Source organism: Chiloscyllium punctatum, chromosome 10 (assembly GCF_047496795.1).
Source record: "Chiloscyllium punctatum isolate Juve2018m chromosome 10, sChiPun1.3, whole genome shotgun sequence".
Taxonomy (NCBI): domain Eukaryota; kingdom Metazoa; phylum Chordata; class Chondrichthyes; order Orectolobiformes; family Hemiscylliidae; genus Chiloscyllium; species Chiloscyllium punctatum.
Genome location: NC_092748.1, coordinates 117,748,833 through 117,767,927, shown reverse-complemented (window position 1 = coordinate 117,767,927; position 19,095 = coordinate 117,748,833). Strand labels below are relative to the sequence as shown.

The window sequence follows — 19,095 nt, the reverse complement described above, 5'->3', positions numbered from 1 at the left end:
AGCCTTTCATCTGTTAGAATACAGTGATAGTTTCACTTCTTTCATGTGTAAATCATGGACTCAGACATTCTGTGGTGATGCATATAGCATTGACATAAATAAAACAAAATGGGTGTACAACAGAAATAATAATTGTCTCCTTACTTTCAGTTTTAGCTCATTCGCCTCTTTGCGATAGCATTCGAGTTCCTTCTTGGCATTTTGTAGTGCTGTGTTGTTTGCTTCTTCAAACTGTAAATGTAACAAGAGTAAGTTAGGCATTGTGTACAGAAATGTTTTTAATCAGTTGTAGGATATGGGCGTAGCTAGCTGGCTAGCCATGATTAAGGGCTTTTTGGGCGTAGCTAGCTGGCTAGCCATGATTAAGGGCTTTTGCCCGAAATGTCAATTTTCCTGCTCCTCGGATGCTGCCTGACCTGCTGTGCTTTTTCATCACCACTCTAATCTAGGTCAGCATTTATTGCCTATCGTTTAAAATTAGCTTGAAAGTCAATGAATTGTTCTTAACTTCAAATATATTTATTTGTAATGCAATAAATTACAGTACATTATCTTTACATTTTTGAACTAGATGTGAAAGCAGTTGGGATTGCAGAACAGAATTCCATGTCCGGTTAGGATGCGAATGTCTACTTCCAGTAATCAAGCAATTGATTGGTGGCTAGTGGGCTTTTGACTGGTATTAGGAACTAGAATGTGGAAATTCTGGTTATCAAGAGCTGCTGACCCCTGCCTTACGCTCAATCCCTCACTTGTGCAGATTAGCACAGATGTGACAGTCTGTCCGCATAGACTATCAACATATTTTTGTCCTGCCAAGAGGTGAAATGTTTGGAATTTTACACCAGTGAGTCTGACATCAGTAGCAGGGATGATGCTACAGTCTATTAGAGTCATAGAGATGTACAGCACAGAAACAGACCCTTTGATCCAACTTGTCCATTTAACCCATATCCCATCAAACCCTTCCGATTCATTTCCCATCAAGATGCCTTTTAAATGTTGTAATTACACCAGCCTCTCTATTTTCAAGGATTTTATAGCAGAGTATAATCAGACATAGTCAGCATAGTTTTAGTAAAGGGAAATCATGCGTGACAGACCTATGGAAGCTTATGAAGGTGCAACTAACTTCCACATAGTAGACTGGTTAGCAAGATTAGAGCATACAGAATCCAGCCACACCGCCATAAACAAACACAAAGATCTCGGTACCATCTGTCAACCCCTCAGAAAATGAACAGGAAATGACATCACCACAAACCCGAGGAACCCCATCCAGGACAAACATATAAATAGAAAGCAGGAGACTATAGCTTCACTTCACTTGGAGGTCGCCACTGATGATGTTACCTAGCCAGGTAATGAAATGTCTGGATATCAAACCTACAGCTCAGCGAGCAAACCTCAACCTGAGCTACAAACCTTCACAAACTTTGCAAAAAAGGACAAAGGTGTAAGGTGATGGGGAAAAATTTAAAAGGGACCTAAGGGACAACATTTTCATGCAGAGGATGGTGCATGCTTGGTATGAGTTGACAGAGGAAGTGGTGGAGACAAAAAAACTAGAGTTGCTGGAATCTAAAGTAGACAAACAGGAAGCTTGAAGAACACAGAAACCCAGGCAGTATCAGGAGGTGAAGAAGGGTTATACTCGAAATGTTGACTTCTCTATCAGAAGAAGTCATGGAGGTTGGTACAATTACAACATTTAAAATGTATTTGTATGCGGATGAATAAGAAGGGTTTAGAGAGTTGTTGGCCAGATGGTGGCAAATGGGACTGATTAATTTGGGATATCTGGTTGGCATGGATGAGTTAGATCGAAGGGTATGTTCAGTGCTGTACACCTCCATGACTCTAGGAGAGTTGATCAGGGAAGCTAGTGATTCTGGCTTATTTTGACTTTCAGAATGCTTTCAACAAAGTTCTACTTAAGAGACTAATGTAAACTTTAAGCGCTTGGGATTGAAGTTAGTGTATTGCGATGGTATACAATTTGCTAGCAGGCCAACAACTAACAGGAGGAAGAAACAGATCTTTTCCTGAATACCAGAGAGTAAATAGTGTGGTAATGCAGGGATTGGTACTAGGATCCCAACTATTCATAATACATGTTAATGATTTAGATGAAGGAACTAAATGTAATATCTCAAAATTTGCAGATGGCACAAAGCTAGGTGGAAGGGTGAGTTGTGAGGAGGATGCAGATGTGGCAGTGTGATTTGGACAGGTTGAGTAAGTGGGCAAATACATAGCAGATACAGTGTAGGATAAATGTGAGGTTATCCACTTTGGTAGCAAAAACAGGAATGTATATAACTAACTGAACGGTTATAAATGGAGAGAGGGGAATGTTCACAAGACCTGGATGTCCTCGTGCACCAGTCACTGAAATTAAGTGTGCAGGTGCAGCAGGCAATAAAGAAGGCAAACTGCATGTTGATTTTCATAGCAAGAAGATTCAAGTATAGGAACAAGAATGTCTTGCTCCAATTATACAAGGCTTTGGTCAGATCACACCTGGAATACTATGTGCAGTTTTGGTTTCCTTATCTGAGGACTATCAAGGAAGTGCAGTGAAAGTTTACCAGGCTGGTTCCTGAGATGGCAGGACACATGTATGAGAGGGGAATGAGTCAGTTAGAATTGTATTCACTGGAGTTTAGATGAATGAGGGATCTCATAGAAGCCTATAAAATTCTAACAGGATGAGACTGGTTAGATGTTGGGGAGTCCAGAACCAATAGTTATAGTTAAAGGATAAAGGGCTTCTAGAAGGACTGAGATGTGGAGAAATTTCCTCACTCAGAACGGTGAAACCATGGAATTCAGTGCCAGAGAAAGTCATTAGGACAAAACATGTTTTTAAAGAAAGGGGTTAACATAACACTTGTGGTTAAAGGGATCAAGGATATCGGTGGAGGGCAGGATTAGGATACTGACCTCAATCATGAGCTATGATCGTATTGATATGGTGGAGCAGGCTCGAGGAGTTGAAGAGCCTACTCTTGCTCCTATCTTCTATGTTTTTTAAAGAATACACCTTTAAGTGAGCACTTAAGGGCCTCAATTAGTGATGAAGTGGGATGGTGCAGCATTTCTTAAATTCATTAATCTGTGTAGCAATTATGATTGATGTTTACAGACAACAGGCATGAAATCCAGAATATTTTCACTGTCATTTAAACATAAGTGGGAAAATTATGATGAGTATATTCCTTAGCAGGTTCCACTTACATGATAGAATAAATCTTTTAGATTAGATTGCCCACAGTATGGAAACAGGCCCTTCGGCCCAATAAGTTCACACCAACCCTCCAAAAAGTAACCCTCCCAGACCCATTTCCCCCTGACTAATGCACCTAACACCATGGACAATTTAACATGGACAATTCACTTAACCTACCCATCTTTGGATTGTGGGAAGAAACCAGAGCACCCAGAGGAAACCCACAGAGTCAGAGAGAATGCGCAAACTCCACACAAACAGTCACCCAAGGCAGGAATTGAACCTGGGTCCCTGGCATTGTGAGGCAGCAGTGCTAACCACTGAGCCACCGTGTGGGGCTTTTGTGGGACACTAGACCATCAACAGCAGCCCCTTTATTTTACAAGTTGTGTTAGGTTCTAGTAAAGTTCTAATATTTTATTTTGAGCTTGAATGTTTTTATTCAATGTCCCCAGTGGAGATTTTGAATAGGGTGATGCAAATTCCCACATTAAGCCGTGACATCTTATTAAAAGACATTAGATTCTTTGTTGCAGAATGAAGGAGAAATAACAGGAATTATTCTATTTTTCTCTTGCCAGAGTCCCACTCTAAGAAGAGGTGCAAATGCATGAATTCAGCTAAACTGAAAGTAGTGTCTGTGCTGGAAAAGCGCAGCAGGCCAGGCAGCATCCGAGGAGCAGGAGAATCAACGTTTCGGGCATAAGCCCTTCTTCCTGAGATTCTCCTGCTCCTCGGATGCTGCCTGGCCTGCTGCGCATTTTCAGCACCACACTTTTCAACTCTGGTCTCCAGCATCTGCTGTACTGGAAACTACAGCTGAGTTGGCTGGATGGCTAGTCTATGGTACAGACTGACGCCAGTAGCGTGGGTTCAATTCCTACACAGCTGTGGTTACCATTGAGGGCTCTCCTTTTCAAACTCTCCCCTTGTCTGAGGTTAGTAACTCCTCGGTTAAAACACCACCAGTCAAATCTCTCTAGAGAGACTGTATGGTGACTTTACCATACTTTTGCAGAAAATAGTCAAGAAGCACCTCATTCCTTAGATTTGGGACTCAAAACTGCTCACAACATTCCAAATGCAGTCTGACCAGAGCCTTAAGCAGCCTCAGCAGTATACGCCTACTCTTGTATTCTAGCCTTCTAGAATGCTAATATTGCACTTGCCAAATGAACTCGCGTGTTAATCTTGAGATTAACTGCAGATGCTGGACAGGTGACTGGAAGAACACAGCAAGCCAGGCAGCATCAGGTGAAGAAGGTGGGGTAGGGAGTCGGGAAGGAAGGTTATTTGAAATGAGAGAATCAATGTTAAATCCTCAGGCTATAGACTGCCCAGACGGAAGATGAGGTGTTGTTCCTCCAATTTGTGGTTTGGTTCCTTGTGGAATAGAGGAGGCCGAGGATGGCCATGGCAGAAAGGGAGTGGGAAGGGGAATTAAAATGGGCAGTGACTAAGAGATCTGATTGGCCCCTATGGGCCCGGCTGAGATGCTTGGCAAACCATTCCCTAAGTTTATGTTTGGTCTCCTCGATGTAGAGAAGAACACTTTGGGAGCACTGGATACAGTAATCCAGGTTGGAAGAGAGACAGGTGAACCTCTGTCCCACCTGGAAAGACTGTTTGGGGCCTTGGATGGAGGTGAGGGGAGTGGTGTACTGGCAGGTTTTTCATCTTTTCCGGCTGCAGGGGAAGGTACCTGGGGCTCAGGATGGTTGGTGGGGAGAGTGGCGCAAACCAAGGACTGTCAAAGCAAGCAGTCCTTGCAGAGGGGGAAGGGAGGGGAAGATGTTCTTGGTGGTGGGGTCTAGTTGGTGTTGGCAGAAGCATTTAAGGATGATGCATTAGATGCGGAGACTAGTGGGGTGGTAAGTGAGGACAAGGGGGACTCTTGTCTTTATTGTGTTTGGAGGGGGTGTTTAGCGCAATGAAACAGGGAATGGTGCGGTGGAGGGCTGTCTGGATGACAGCACGTTGTTTGAAATAGGTGGACATCAGGGATGTTCGCGAGTGGAATGTCTCCTCGTCTGAGCAGATGTGGCAGAGGTGCAGGAATTGGGAGAATGGAATGGAGTTCTTGCAGGATACTGGGTGGGAGGTGGCATAATCCATATAGTTATGAGAGTCTGTGGGTTTGCAGTAAACGTCTGTCTGGAGACTGTCACCGGAGATGGGCGGCACGGTGGTACAGTGGTTAGCACTGCTGCCTCACAGCGCCAGAGACCTGGGTTCAATTCCCGCCTCAGGCGACTCTCTGTGTGGAGTTTGCACATTCTCCCCGTGTCTGCATGGGTTTCCTCCGGGTGCTCCAGTTTCCTCCCACACTCCAAATATGTGCAGGTCAGGTGAATTGGACATGCTAAATTGCCCGTAGTGTTAGGTAAGGGGTAGATGTAAGGGTATGGGTGGGTTGTGCTTCGGCGGGGCGGTGTGGCCTTGTTGGGCCGAAGGGCCTGTTTCCACACTGTAAGTAATCTAATCATGAGATGGAAATGGAGAGGTCAAAAAAGGGGAGGGAGGTGACCGAGATGGACCAAGTGAATTTGTGGGTAGGGTGGAAGTTATGGGCAAAGTTGATGAACTGCTCCAGTTCAGCTTGGTGCAGGACATTGCACTGATGCAGTCATTGATGTAAAGGTGGAAGAGTTGCAGCACCGTGTCTGTGTAGGTACTGACGAGGGACTGCTCGAGGCAGGTGTAGCTGGGACCCATGTGGGTGCCCATGGCCACCCCTTGGACTTGGAGGAAATGGGAGCAGTTAAAGGAAATGTCATTGAGGGTGGGACCAGTTCGGTGAGGAGGAGGGGGACAGAATGGGCCTTTTGGAGAGGAAGAAGCAGAGGGCCTGGAAGCCATCCTTATGGGGTATGGATGTGTATAAGGACTGCAAGTCCACAGTGAAGATAAAGCACTGAGGGCCGGGGAACCGGAAGTTGCTAAAGAGATGGAGGGTGTGGTGGATGTAGGTGGGAAGTGCCTGAACCAAGGGGTACATGGATTTGAGGTAGAACAAGATGAGTTTGATGGGACAGGAGCATGCTGAGATTATGTGTTAGCCGGGGTAGTTAGGCTTGTGGATATTGGGGAGCAGGTAGAGGTGAGCAGTGTGGGGCTGGGGGACTGTGAGTTTGGAGGCAGTGGAGGGGAGATCACCGGAGGCAATGAGGGCACGGATAGCGGGAGTGATTTTGGCTTGATAGGTTGTGGTGGTGTCATGGGCAAGGGGGAGGTAGGATGTGGTCAAGGGATATGGGCCAAGGCAGTCATATTGAGCTAGGCCACAGATCAGCCATAATCGTATTGAATGACAGAGCAGGGTCAAGGGGCTGAATGGCCTACTCCTGTTCCTGTGTTCTTCTATCCTTGTTAATATCCTACTGCAAACATCATGGTCTCTTATTAAATAGCCTGATGTGTGGTACCTTATCAAACTCCTTCTGAAAATCCAAATGTATTACATCGACTGCTTCCCCATATCAATTTGCTAGTCACCTCCTTAAACAATTATAGTAACATTTACAGATATGATTGGCCCTTCATGAACCTCTGCTCACTCTGTTTGATCATATCACGTATTTCTAAATGCTCTGCTATTACATCCTTTATAATAAACTATAACATTTTCCCAATAACAGAGATCAAGCTAATTGGCCTGTAGTTACCTTTTTTTTGACTTCATCCCTTTTTATATAAAGTTGTTAGAATGGCAGTTTTCCAATCCTTCAGAATTTTTCCAGAATATAAGGATTCCAAAATCTCTGCAGCTACTTCCTTTAAAACCTAGGTTGCAGTCCATCAGATCTAGGGGACCTTTTAGTCTTTCGCCCTGAAATACTCCACAGAGGCCGGAATTCCATCACCTATCACCCTTTATTTGCATCTGTGACACCGATCCAGCTTCCTCAGAGCCAACTCTCAGATTGAACAGACACTCCTGTCAGCCAGGGCTCCCTTACTTACTCATTCTTCTGCCATTTACTGGTTCCCCATTATTTTTTCCTCAGCCACATTTCTGAGGAGTCTATGTTTACTTTGGCTTCTCTCCTTATTTTCTTATCTTTAAAGAAGCTCTTGCTTTATGTTTTGATATACCCCCTCAGTTTATTTTATCTTTTTTTTGTTTGATTTTGAAACAATCATAATTCTCTGGCTTATCGTTGATTTTTGCCTTCTAATTCTTTAAATTTCAGTTTGAGGTTAGCCTCAACTTTACTAGTTAACCATGACTGGTTTCTCTCCTTCCCAGAAACCTTCTTCCTCTCTGGAGTGAACAATTTTCTTAAACATTTGCTATTGCTCTTCAACCATCATTGCAACTACACTCCTTTCCCAGTTCAGTCCAGCCAGCTCTGCACTCATTCCTTTGTAATTAAACTTATTTAAGCTTCTGACTCAAGTTCCTCTGTCCCAAACTGAATGCTAAATTCGACCAATTTATGGTCACTGATCTGCGAGAATCTTTTCCTATGACATAATTTACTAAACCTGCCTCATTACACATCACCAGATTTAAAATAGCCTGACGCCTTGTTGAATCCATGCATATAATTCTAGGAAACTGTCCCAAAGATGCTCTTTGAATTCTTCCTCATGCCTGTTCCTGCCAGTCAAAATGAAGATTAATGCCACCTTTGAATAATGCACTGCATTTTTACATGCACTCAATATTTCCTGATTTATTCTCTGTCCTACCTTATAATTACTGCCGGGGAGGTGGGGGGGGGGAGATGGGATGGGGGCTACAGATTACTCTTACCAGTATATTGTTTCTCTTTTTATTTCTTACCATCCCTAATGTGGATTCTACATCTTCTGATTCAGGATCATTTCACTCTTATAGTACTCATTCCATGCTACCCCATCACCCTTTCCTTCCTGCCTGTCCTTTTGAAAAGTCACATTATCGCTGAATATAGTTCCCAGCTTTGAGTGTCTTGTAACCACATCTCTGTAATGTTTAAACGATCATACCCATTAACCTGTATGTGTGAATAAATCATTTATGCTGTTCCGAAATACTACGGACATTCAAGTAAAGAGCCATTATTTTTATCTTTTACCATTTTCCGCCTCTTGACTCTATTTACTCTTGTTTTTCAATATGCATATACACTATTCATGCCTGTCCCTTCTACATATTGTTATCAAAATAGTTGCTCCAAAATGCTGCCAAATCTTCTTGCTTTATAAGCCTACATTTCCCCTCTCCCAAATTCTCTCCCTCCAAATAGTTTAAAGCCCTTTCTACAGCTCTAGTTACTTGATATGCCAGATCATTACTCAAAAGCATGTTTCAAGTGAACTCCGTCACACCAACACAGTTTGCTTCTACCTCAGTACTGGTGTCAGTGCCCCACAAACTGAAAGCCATTTCCCTCACACCAATCATTCAGCCACGTATTTAAATCCTTGACTTTATTTACCTTGTGTTAGTTTGTCCATGGCTTACACAATTATCCAGAGATGATTTCCCTGGAGGTTTTACTTTTTTATTTAGCTCCTAACTGCTCCGTCTTTCAGCAAATCCTCCTTTCTAGTTCTATCAATGTTTCAAATTAAATTGAATTGAATTTATTGTCACATGTATCGAGGCACAGTGGAAAGATTTGTCTTACAAGCAATACAGGCAGATCACATAGTTGTAGCATAGATAAGTAAATAATAGCTAAACAGCGGCAAAAACAAAAACACAGGTACAGGCAAATGTTAAGAGTTTGTGACTCCATTCAGTATACTAACAACAGCAAGGTAGAAGCTGTTACGAAACCGGCTGGTGCGTGTGTTCAGGCTTCTGTACCTTCTCCCTGATGGTAGAGGTTGTAGAAAAACATTGCCAGGGTGGGATGGATCTTTGAGAATGCTCGCGGCCTTTCCTTGACAGCGGGCCTGCGAGATGGATTTTATAGATGGGAGGTTGGCCTTTGTGATTGTCTGGGCCAAGTTCACCTCTCTCTGTAATTGTCTCCGATCTTGAATTGTACAGTTGCCATACCAGGTAGTGATACATCCAGACAGAATGCTCTCGATGGTGCACCTATAAACATTGGCAAGAGTATTCGCCGTTGTGCCAAATTTCCTCAGCTGCCTGTGGAAGAAGAGATGTTGTTGGGCCTTTTTAACCAGTGCGTCCACATGAATAGTCCAAGAATACTTGTTGTGCATGACCACTCCCAGGGGCTTGACACTCTCCACTCATTCCACCTCTGTACTGTTAATGTGTAGGGGGGCATGAGTGACATCCTGCCAAAAGTCAATAATGAGTTCCTTGGTTTTGCTGGCATTGAGAGCTAGATTGTTCTCCGTGCACCATTTTTCCAGGTCTTCCACCTCCCATTTGAAATCTGTTTCATTGCCATCTGAGATTCGACTGACTTTGGTGGTGTCATCAGCGAACTTGTAAATGGCATTAGTCTGGTATGTGGCGAAGCAATCATGGGTATACAGTAAGTACAATAGGGGCTAAGTACACACCCCCAGGGGGGCTCCAGTGTTGAGTGTCTTCAGTATATTTGGTATTAATAGAAATGGTGAAAAATTAATGGGGGTAAAGGCTAACAAATCCCAGGGTCTGATAACCTGCAGTAATGAGCATCAAAGGAAATGACCCTGGAAACAACGGAGATATTGGTGATTATCTTCCAATATTCTTTGGATCTGGAGTAGTTCCCTCAGTTTTGAGGTTGGCAAAAGTAACCCTACTACTTAAAAAAATGAATAAGTGAAAAACAGAGAATTACAAACCAGTCCATTATAAAAGATGTGATAAGAGAACACTTGGAAACATTAATGGGACTAGACCAAGTCTACATGGGTTTATGAAAAGGAAATCATAATTAATCGGCTGGAGTTTTATTGAGAATGTAATTCATAGAATAGGTAAGGGAGAAGGTCCTGAGTAAACAGGCTAGTGAGCAAAATGAAAACTTATGGGACTGGGAGTAATATGCTGATATTGGTTGGCAGACTGGAAACAGAATGAGAATAACTGGTTCATTTCCTGAGTGACAAATGGTGACTAGTGGGACTAGTGATCAATGCTAGGGCACCAGCTATTCACAACATATATAAATGACTTGGATGAGGGAACCAAATGGAATATTTCCAAGTTTGCTGATGATACAAATCTAGATGGAATTGAGAGTTGTGAGGAGGATGCAAGGGGGCTTCAAGGTGAGCCAGACAAGTTAATGACAAGTGCAAACACATGGCAGTTGCAGTTTAATACAGAGAGATATGAAGTTATACACTTTGACGTGAAAAACAAGAAAGCAGAATATTATTTAAATGGTGATATATTGGGAATGGGATCTGCAAGTGCTGCAAGCAATTAAGAAGGTAAATGGTATCTCAGCTTTCATTACAAAAGGAATTGAGTTCAGAAGTAGGGGTATCTTATTACAGTTTTACAGGGCCTTGATGAGACAACATCTGGAGTATTATATGCAGTTTTCATCTCCCTATCCAAGAAAAGATATACTTGCCATAGAAGTAAACTTTCATTAGGCTGATACCAGGGATGGCAGGACTGTCTTATGAGGAAAGATTATTTTGACTGGGTCTGTACTGACTGGGGTTTAGGAGAATGAGGGGGAATTTAAATGAAACATGTAACGTTCTAACAAGACTAAATAGACTACATGCATGGTGGATGTTTTCACTGTTTGGGAGTCTAGAACCAGGAGGCACAGTCTCAGGATACAGGGTGGGCTATTTAGGACTAAGATGAGGTAACAATTCTTCATTCAAAAGGTGGTCAAACTGTTGAGTTCACCATCACATAAAACTGACCACCAGAACATTGAACACATTCATGAAAGTGACTGATAATGTTTTAGATAGTAAAGGCATCAAGGGTGTGGAGAGAAAGTTGAAATATAGTGTTGACATCGTTGATCCTCTGTGATCATATTTAATGATGGAACAGGCTCGATGAGCTGAATAGCCAAATCCTGCTCCTAGTGTCTACATTTCTGATTGAGCAGTGGGGAAGGAATGGTATCCAGAGGCCTCCTTACTGTAGACTTAATTGTGGGGCAGGCAGAAAGACAGCAGAGCTCCTGCCTATCTCTCACTACTAAACACATTGCTAGTTAGCACAAGATACTGGTAGGAAATTCCAGGATCTCAATCCATCAATAACAAAAGAACATTAAAATCTGTCCATGTTAGGACGGTGTATGACCTAGAGAGGAATTGGGATGTATTATTTCTATGCTCCTCAGTAGTACAGGCAACTTGTTTGGGAGGTGCTACTATGATGAATCCTGTAGGTCATACACACTGCCACCATTATGCAGTGATGGTGGAGGGGATGAATGCTTAAACTGGTTGAGGAACTTCTGATTACATGTCCTAAGCTAGTACCAAGCTTTTTGTACATTGCTGAAGCTACATCCATCCAAATGCTGAAAAATATTTCAAGTTGTGCCTTTAGGAAACCAAGAGGGGAATCACTCTGGTCTGCTACCTAGCCTTTGAGTTGTGCTATTTAGTGTGGCTGCTTTGATTGAGTTTCTGGAGAATAGTGACAACTTCCAAAAAGATTGATGGTGGAGAACTCAACAATCGTAATACTAATGAATCTTGAGGGTAGGTGGCCAGAAACTCTCCTTTTGGAGATGGTCATTTGTATCACTTGTGCCTGGCTGAATTATGGAAATGGACTGCTTCCGTATCTCAGATGTTACCGATGGTATAATGCACTCATCAGTGAACATCCCTACTCTGACTTTATGATGAAGGGAACTCATTGATGAAGCAGTTGGCATAAGGTTACTGCTCTGAGGAGATCCTGCAGTGATTTCCTGAGGCTGAGCAGATTAGCCTTCAATAACCAAAACTATCTTCAACTGTAGCAGAAATGAATCCAGCAGTGAAGAGTTTTCCAATCCAGACTTAATTCCAGACTGGATGTTGTTACTACCTTGCAAAATGTGGGCATACATTGCCTAATTAAGTGAATTGTAAATGGTGTTGAAGAGAGCAAAACCATCAACTGTCATTGATGAAAAAATTCTGCTTTACGGGCTATGTTGGAAAGGAAAACTACAATAGGTAAAATAACCAAACCAGGTGATGTATAAGACATTACAGCAGAAACACGGGTGAGAGTGTGGTGGTCTCAACATTGACGGATTGATTGACTTATTGTCACATGTACCGAAATAGAGTGAAAAGCTTTATTTACAAGCAATTAGGGGCAGATCATAGTAAGCAGGGGTGCGCAGAATAAACATTGTAAAAAAACTTAAGTGAAATACAGGTTATGTGACACAGGGCTTCCATTAGGTGAGATCAACATTAGCAAGATCAGCATTATTTGAGGTTATATAGTCCATTCATCAGTCTAATAACAGCTGGAAGAAGCTGGTGCATATGTTCAAGCTTATGTATCATCTACCTGAATGTAGGAGAGCATGACCAGGGTGTGAGGTGTCTTTGATGATATTAACAGCCTTTCCACAGCAACGAGCCAAATAAGTGAAGTCCAGATATGGGAGGTTGGCTTCCATGATGGTCTGGGCTACGCACACACCTTCTGTCGCTCCTTATGGTCCTGAGTAGAGCAGTGGCTATACCAGGCCATCATGCATTCAGACAGCATGCTTTCAATGGTGCATTTGTTGGTGAGGGTCCTTGTGGACATGCCAAATTTCCTAAGCCATTTGAGGAAGAAGAGGCTTTGTTCTGCCTCCTTGACTATTGCATCTAAGTTGGAAGTCCAGGATAGGTTGTCAGTTATCGACATTCCTCGGAACTTGATACTCTCCATCCTCTCAACCTTAGTTCCTTTCATGTCCTTTCTTTCTGAAGTCAATGATCAGTTCTTTAGTTTTGCTGATGTTGAGAGAGAGGTTGTTCTCGCTGCACCACATCACCAATCCGTCCATCGCCCCTCTGTATTCTGGCTCATCATTGTTAGATATCTGTCCTTCTATGGTGGTGTCATCAGTGAACTTGTACATGAATTTCGTTCAGAATTGGCTACACAGTTGTAGGTGTACAAGGAGTTCAATAGGCAGCCGAGGATGCATCCTTGGGGGGGCTCCAGCATTGAAAGGTCAAGTCAGACAGCACTGAGGAGCAAGAGAGTCGACGTTTCAGGCATAAGCTCTTCATCAGGAATGTTTGTGTGTGTGTTTGTGGGTGGGGCTTAGAGGTAAATAGGAGGGGGATGGGGCTGGGGGAAGGTAGCTTGGAAGGCAATAGGTAGATGCAAATTAGGGGTGATGGTGATAGGTCAGAGCGGAGGATCGAGCAGATAGGTGGATAGGTGGGACAGTTCAAGAGGGCAGAGCCGAGTTGGAGGGATGGATCAGGGATGAGGTGGGGGGGAGGGAAGATGAACAAACTGGTGAAATGGACGATTCTTCCCTCCTCTCCTCCCTTCCGGATGAAGGACTTATGCCCGAAATGTCAACTCTCCTGCTTCTCGGATGCTGCCTGACCTGGTGTGCTTTTCCAGCACCACACTTTTCGACTCTGATCTCCAGCATCTGCAGTCCTTACTTTCTCTGGGCTCCAGTGTTGAATGTTATTGTGGAGGAGATACAGTTACCTATCTTCACTGATTGCGGTCTGTGGGTCAGACAGCTGAGGTTCCAGTTAGAGAGAGTGGAGCCGAGACCAAGGTCTCAGAGTTTTGAGATCAGTTTGGAGGAGACAATGCGGAACACTATGCATTCCTTGTAACAGTATGCAAACTGGGTGAGTTAGACTGTTTAAAAATTAGGTGTAGTTGTCTTTTCAGGACAGAAATGAGAATTATTTTTCACCTGAATGGTTTGCGTGACTTTGGAGCCCCTGCCTTATAAGACAGTGGAGGCAGGATCATTCGATATTTTTAAGGTCAAAGGTAAATTGTTATTAGGGACGGGTAGCAAAGGCTCACGGGTTTAGGTGGATGTGACATTCAGAATACAAACATATCAGCCACCATCTCAAAAGGACAGAACAAATTCAAGGGGCTAATTGGCCAACTTGTACTCTACTGCATCAACCATAGATATCTATGTGTGTGTGTGTGTGGGGTTGAGGGGGGGGGGGGGGGGGGTTGGATATGTGTGTGATTTTGAGGTGGCAATGGGAATTTGTTACTGTTGGAAGAGTTTTACCAATGGACAGAGTACACATTAAAGGGCACAAAATTACTTTCAGTTGGAAGAATCAGAATTGATTATTTATTAGGGGAAGTCTCAACTTGGAAAATGTTTGGTTTAAGTTTGCAAATGTCCTGGTTGGAGCTAGATGTATGAAACAATTTCTCGTAGCTATAGTAGTTACTTCAGAAAAGTTAGAGAATATGTTACCGCAGTGAAAGGACTTCAGTTTGAAAGCTCCGGACCAGAGGTGTTTAGTTAGAAATCTAAAGTTATTTTTCGAAACTGACAAATTTTAAACATGGGGTTGTGTAAATACTCAAATAAGTGGTTATTAAACTCTCAAAGATTTGGAATTAAAAGCAACAGATAAGTCAAACATATAGATGTGATAGGGAAGGGAATTCTCTTTCATGTTTGAATACTGTCAAGGAACAATTTTTGGATAGGTGGAATATTGTATTTTTATACTGTGCTTTGAAATATTTCATACTGTGTTATAAGCAATAGCTTGATTTATCTTCTTTAGTAAAATGAATGCCTATTTTATTGCTAAAACCAGATTTGCAACATTGTGTACTTGCGTTTCAGTGAAAGATCACATCATTACATTAAGAAAATGATCCACCAAATTAATTGTCACTCTAGGTTCTGACTTGTTGAATAATAACATAAGTGGGATCAAAACAAATGTAGGCTCTTGCAGGATTTAAATTTACTGGACTTAAAAGGGATATATGCTTTTTTTAAAATCTAAATTACGCGATTGTTCTGGACATAGAACAGCTCCTCATAAGTTGGTCCTGTCATCCCAGGAATCAGTCTGGAAAACCTTTGCTACATTCCCTCCACAGCAAAAATATCCTTCCTCAGATAGGGAAACCAAATCTGTACACAATACAGGGGAACGGCACAGTGGTTAGCACTGCTGCTTCACAACACCAGAGACCCGGGTTCAATTCCCGACTCAGGCGACTGACTGTGTGGAGTTTGCACATTCGCCCTGTGTCTGTGTGGGTTTCCTCTGGGTGATCCAGTTTCCTCCCACAGTCCAAAAATGTGCGGGTTAGGTGAATTGACCATGCTAAATTACCCAGAGTGTTAGGGGCAGGGGTAAATGTAGGGGGATGGGTCTGGGTGGGTTGCGCTTCGGTGGTGTGGGCTTGTTGGGCTGAAGGGCCTGTTTCCACACCGTAAGTAATCTAAAAAAAAAACCTCGAGTATCCGAAGTCCTTGGGCGGGCAGGTTTTCATTTGGATAACCAATCATTCGGTAAATTGATCCGGTAAGTTAAACAAAGGAAGCTGCATTGCCCATAATTGCGTTAACAAGCATGCTAACAGAGTTTTTATTTCATTTGTACAAAACATGCTTAAAAATTTATGACATATTACAACTTAGATCACTTTTTCTGTAACTGTACAATAAAAGGAATTCATTGAGGTGGAGGTTGGTTATTATTTCCAAAGAAATTATCCAGCCACTGATGCTTAAGGAAGTGCTGGCTCTTTTTTTGCGAACAATAACATGTGACAAAGATACATCAATTTAAAGCATCAACTTCATCTTGTGTTTCATACCACTCCATGAAAAGTCACAAACTGTCAATAGCTTCATTAACAGGGACTGGAGGTGGTGTCTACATCAGATTTTCCTTGCTATCCACACCATTCATATATTCCTGCTGTTCCTCTGTGACTACGTTGACCGTTTGATCATCGGTGAGTGTCTCTGTTTCCTTGTCACAGTTCACCCAAGCATCAATCTCTGTCTCTACAAAATCTCCTAAGCCCAGCTGTCTGCAGTTTTCGATGATGTCAATGGTTATGCTTTGTTCTGGACAGGTGTCTGTTTCATTGGCACGGCTCCCAATATGCAAGCTATTGTACCAACCATTCTGCAATTGTTGATGGCTTGATGCGGTCCCAAGATTCAGTAATCATGAATAGAGCGTCCTTGATTGTGATGGCCTTAATGATTTCCTGCAGTCCTTTCTAATCATTGTCTTCACCCAGGGCAGCATGCAACATGTCACGGCGATAATATTTTTTCATTATTGCAATGATTCCCTGATCAAGCAGCTGTAACCTTGAAGTGGTGTTGGGTGGGAGAAACAAACACTTGATAACTCCGTCTGCTGATTATAACTGGCTGCCTTTCACAGTGTGTGCCCCCGTGTTCTCAACAAGCAGCAGGGCACGTTGCTCGAGTCCTTTGCTTGTCAAATGTGACCTGATAGCGAGTACAAAATCTTCATGGAACCAGGATGAGAAAAGTGGATATGTCATCCATGCCTTATTATGTGTGCTCTGTACCTCACGGAAAACGAGTTCTTGTCACAGTTCTTAAAGCAACGGGGATTAGCATATCACCCAATGCAGACAAGTGGTCAGTTTATGAGTGCTAGTGGCATTGACACAAGTCGTAATGTCCCAGTTTATGTCCCGACACCTGCTTTTCTGCAGTGGATGCAAGTGTTTTATCTGGCAGTGCACGCCAGAACAATCCACTTTCATCAGCATTGTACAATTGCTCAGGTTCATACTTTTCTTCATGAATGATGGATTGCAGTTTCAGTCTGTAGTCTTCCACGGTGCTGACATCCACAGACTTTTGCTCCCCAAGAATGCTGAGCTGCCTAATGCCATGACGATGTTTGAATCCCAATGATACGCTGTGATCAGTCTCACCGGTGTGGAGTCGTTCATGGAAACTGGCAGCTTTTTCTAGTATCATCGGGCCAGATATGGGATTTCCCTTCTCACGCTGCTGTGAAATCCACAAAAATACAGCTTGGTCGAGTTGCTCATCCTTTGCTGGCTTCATGGATTTTCTTTTCAGAGCAGTTGCAGTCACTTAGGCTGATAAATTTCTCAATTGCTGGTCTTGCTTTTTTGATGTCAGACATTGTCGCTATTCCGATGTTGTACTCTTGTGCAATCCTTGATGCCTTTTCACCATGATCCAGATGCTATAAAATCTCAACCTTCCTGTTCAATTGTCATTGTGGTGCACTTTCTCTTCACAGACATGGTAAGTACATACAACAAACTCGATCAGTTACACCAGATATGAACTCAGAAAAGAGTCGTAGAGGGAATGATGACACCACTGATTTTGTCGTGCATTTTAAGATCCTTCAGCATGTCTGTCATTTTCATGTGTTAAAAGTCTTTCAACACTGTGACAATTGACTGACTAAGATTGTTGTATCAGTGTCTTTCACACCTATTGGCTGGAACACTTGTACATCATGTTTTGTGCAAATACACCCCTGTATTCCTCAGTGAAACTAAAGACACGATCATTGCACCATTGTTGGTTAAAATGGTGTTAAACACTGCTACAATCGACTGAGATTGTTGCAGCAGTGTCAGTAACACCTCTTTTATGCAACATTTGCAGATCATCTTCAGTGCAGGTAACCCTCATTTACCCTGTGCTGCTAACAAAAGACGCAGGTGCGACATCATTATCAGTTACGCCACTTTGTTGTAACAGATTCATGGGACTGTCAGATTCCGTTCGGATAATCCGATTTTCAGATAATTGGTATTCGGATAATCAAGTTTCTACTGTATTCCAACATGGTCTCACCAAGGTAAAAACAATGACTGCAGATGCTGGAAACCAGATTCTGGATTAGTGGTGCTGGAAGAGCACAGCAGTTCAGGCAGCATCTAAGGAGCTTCGAAATCGACGTTTCAGGCAAAAGCCCTTCATTCCCAATGGTCTCACCAAGGCCTTGTACCATTTGCCTTCTTGACTGCCTTCTCGTACCTGCATGCTTACCTTCAGCAATTAATGTAAAAGTACATCTAGGTTTCATGCACATTTCCCTTTCTCAGTTTATAGCCACGTAGGTAATCTGCCTTCCTGTTTTTCATCTGAAAGTGGAGAATCTCACATTTATCCACATTATACGGCATCTGCCATGCATTTGCCCAAACACTTAGCTTGTCCAAATCAGTGAAACAATTCTACGTCCTCCTCAAGCTCACCCTCCCACCCAGCTTTGTGTCACTCGCATGTTTGCAAGTATGACATTCAGTTCCTTCGTCTAAATCAATAATACATTGTCACTGCCTGCCCTTTTTTCCTATTCTTTCTTTCCTGCCTGACAACCAGTTTTCTAAACACCTCAATGCACTACCCTCAATTCCAAATGCTTTAATTTTACACATTTGAAAGCCTTCTAAAAGTCCAAATAAACCACGTTCACAAACTCCTTCTCATTAACTCTATTAGGTAAATACTTGAATTCTAATAAATTTGTCAAGTAGGATTTTCCTTTTGTAAATCTATGCTGACTTTGACCCATCCTGCTACTGTTTTCCAAGTATTCTGTTATTAAATCATTTATAATGGACTCTATCTAGCATTCCTATCTAACAGTTCCGAAGAAAGGTCACTGGACCCGAAATGTTAACTCTGGTTTCCATCCACAGACGCTGCCAGACTCATTGAGATTTTCCAGCAATTTCTGTTTTTGCTTTCTATCTGACATTTATTCCACCACCAGCAACAGGCTGACTGGTCTATAATTCCCAGATTTCCCTCAGCTCCCTTTTTAATAGAAGGGTTATATTCTCCTTAAAGTTTGCAATTCTTCTGATTTTCAAGTTATCTGCAACTTTAAATTTGTCCCTACATACACCAAGATATAGATCATTGATATTTATCAGGAAAAGCAATGTTCCCTGGGCAACTGCACTCCAAGCTTTCCCCCAGCCGAAAAAATATCACTGGACCATTCTCTCT

General features: G+C 42.6%; 1 protein-coding gene across 1 annotated transcript in view; it reads right to left on the bottom strand.

The window, feature by feature from the left end:
• Positions 1–19,095, bottom strand: part of LOC140481826 (glial fibrillary acidic protein-like) — a 176,874-nt gene that overhangs the window by 44,541 nt on the left and 113,238 nt on the right. The window contains exon 8 of the mRNA XM_072578352.1: positions 145–231. Within this exon, the coding sequence (XP_072434453.1) occupies positions 145–231 (87 nt within the window). The remainder of the gene's footprint in view (positions 1–144; positions 232–19,095) is intronic.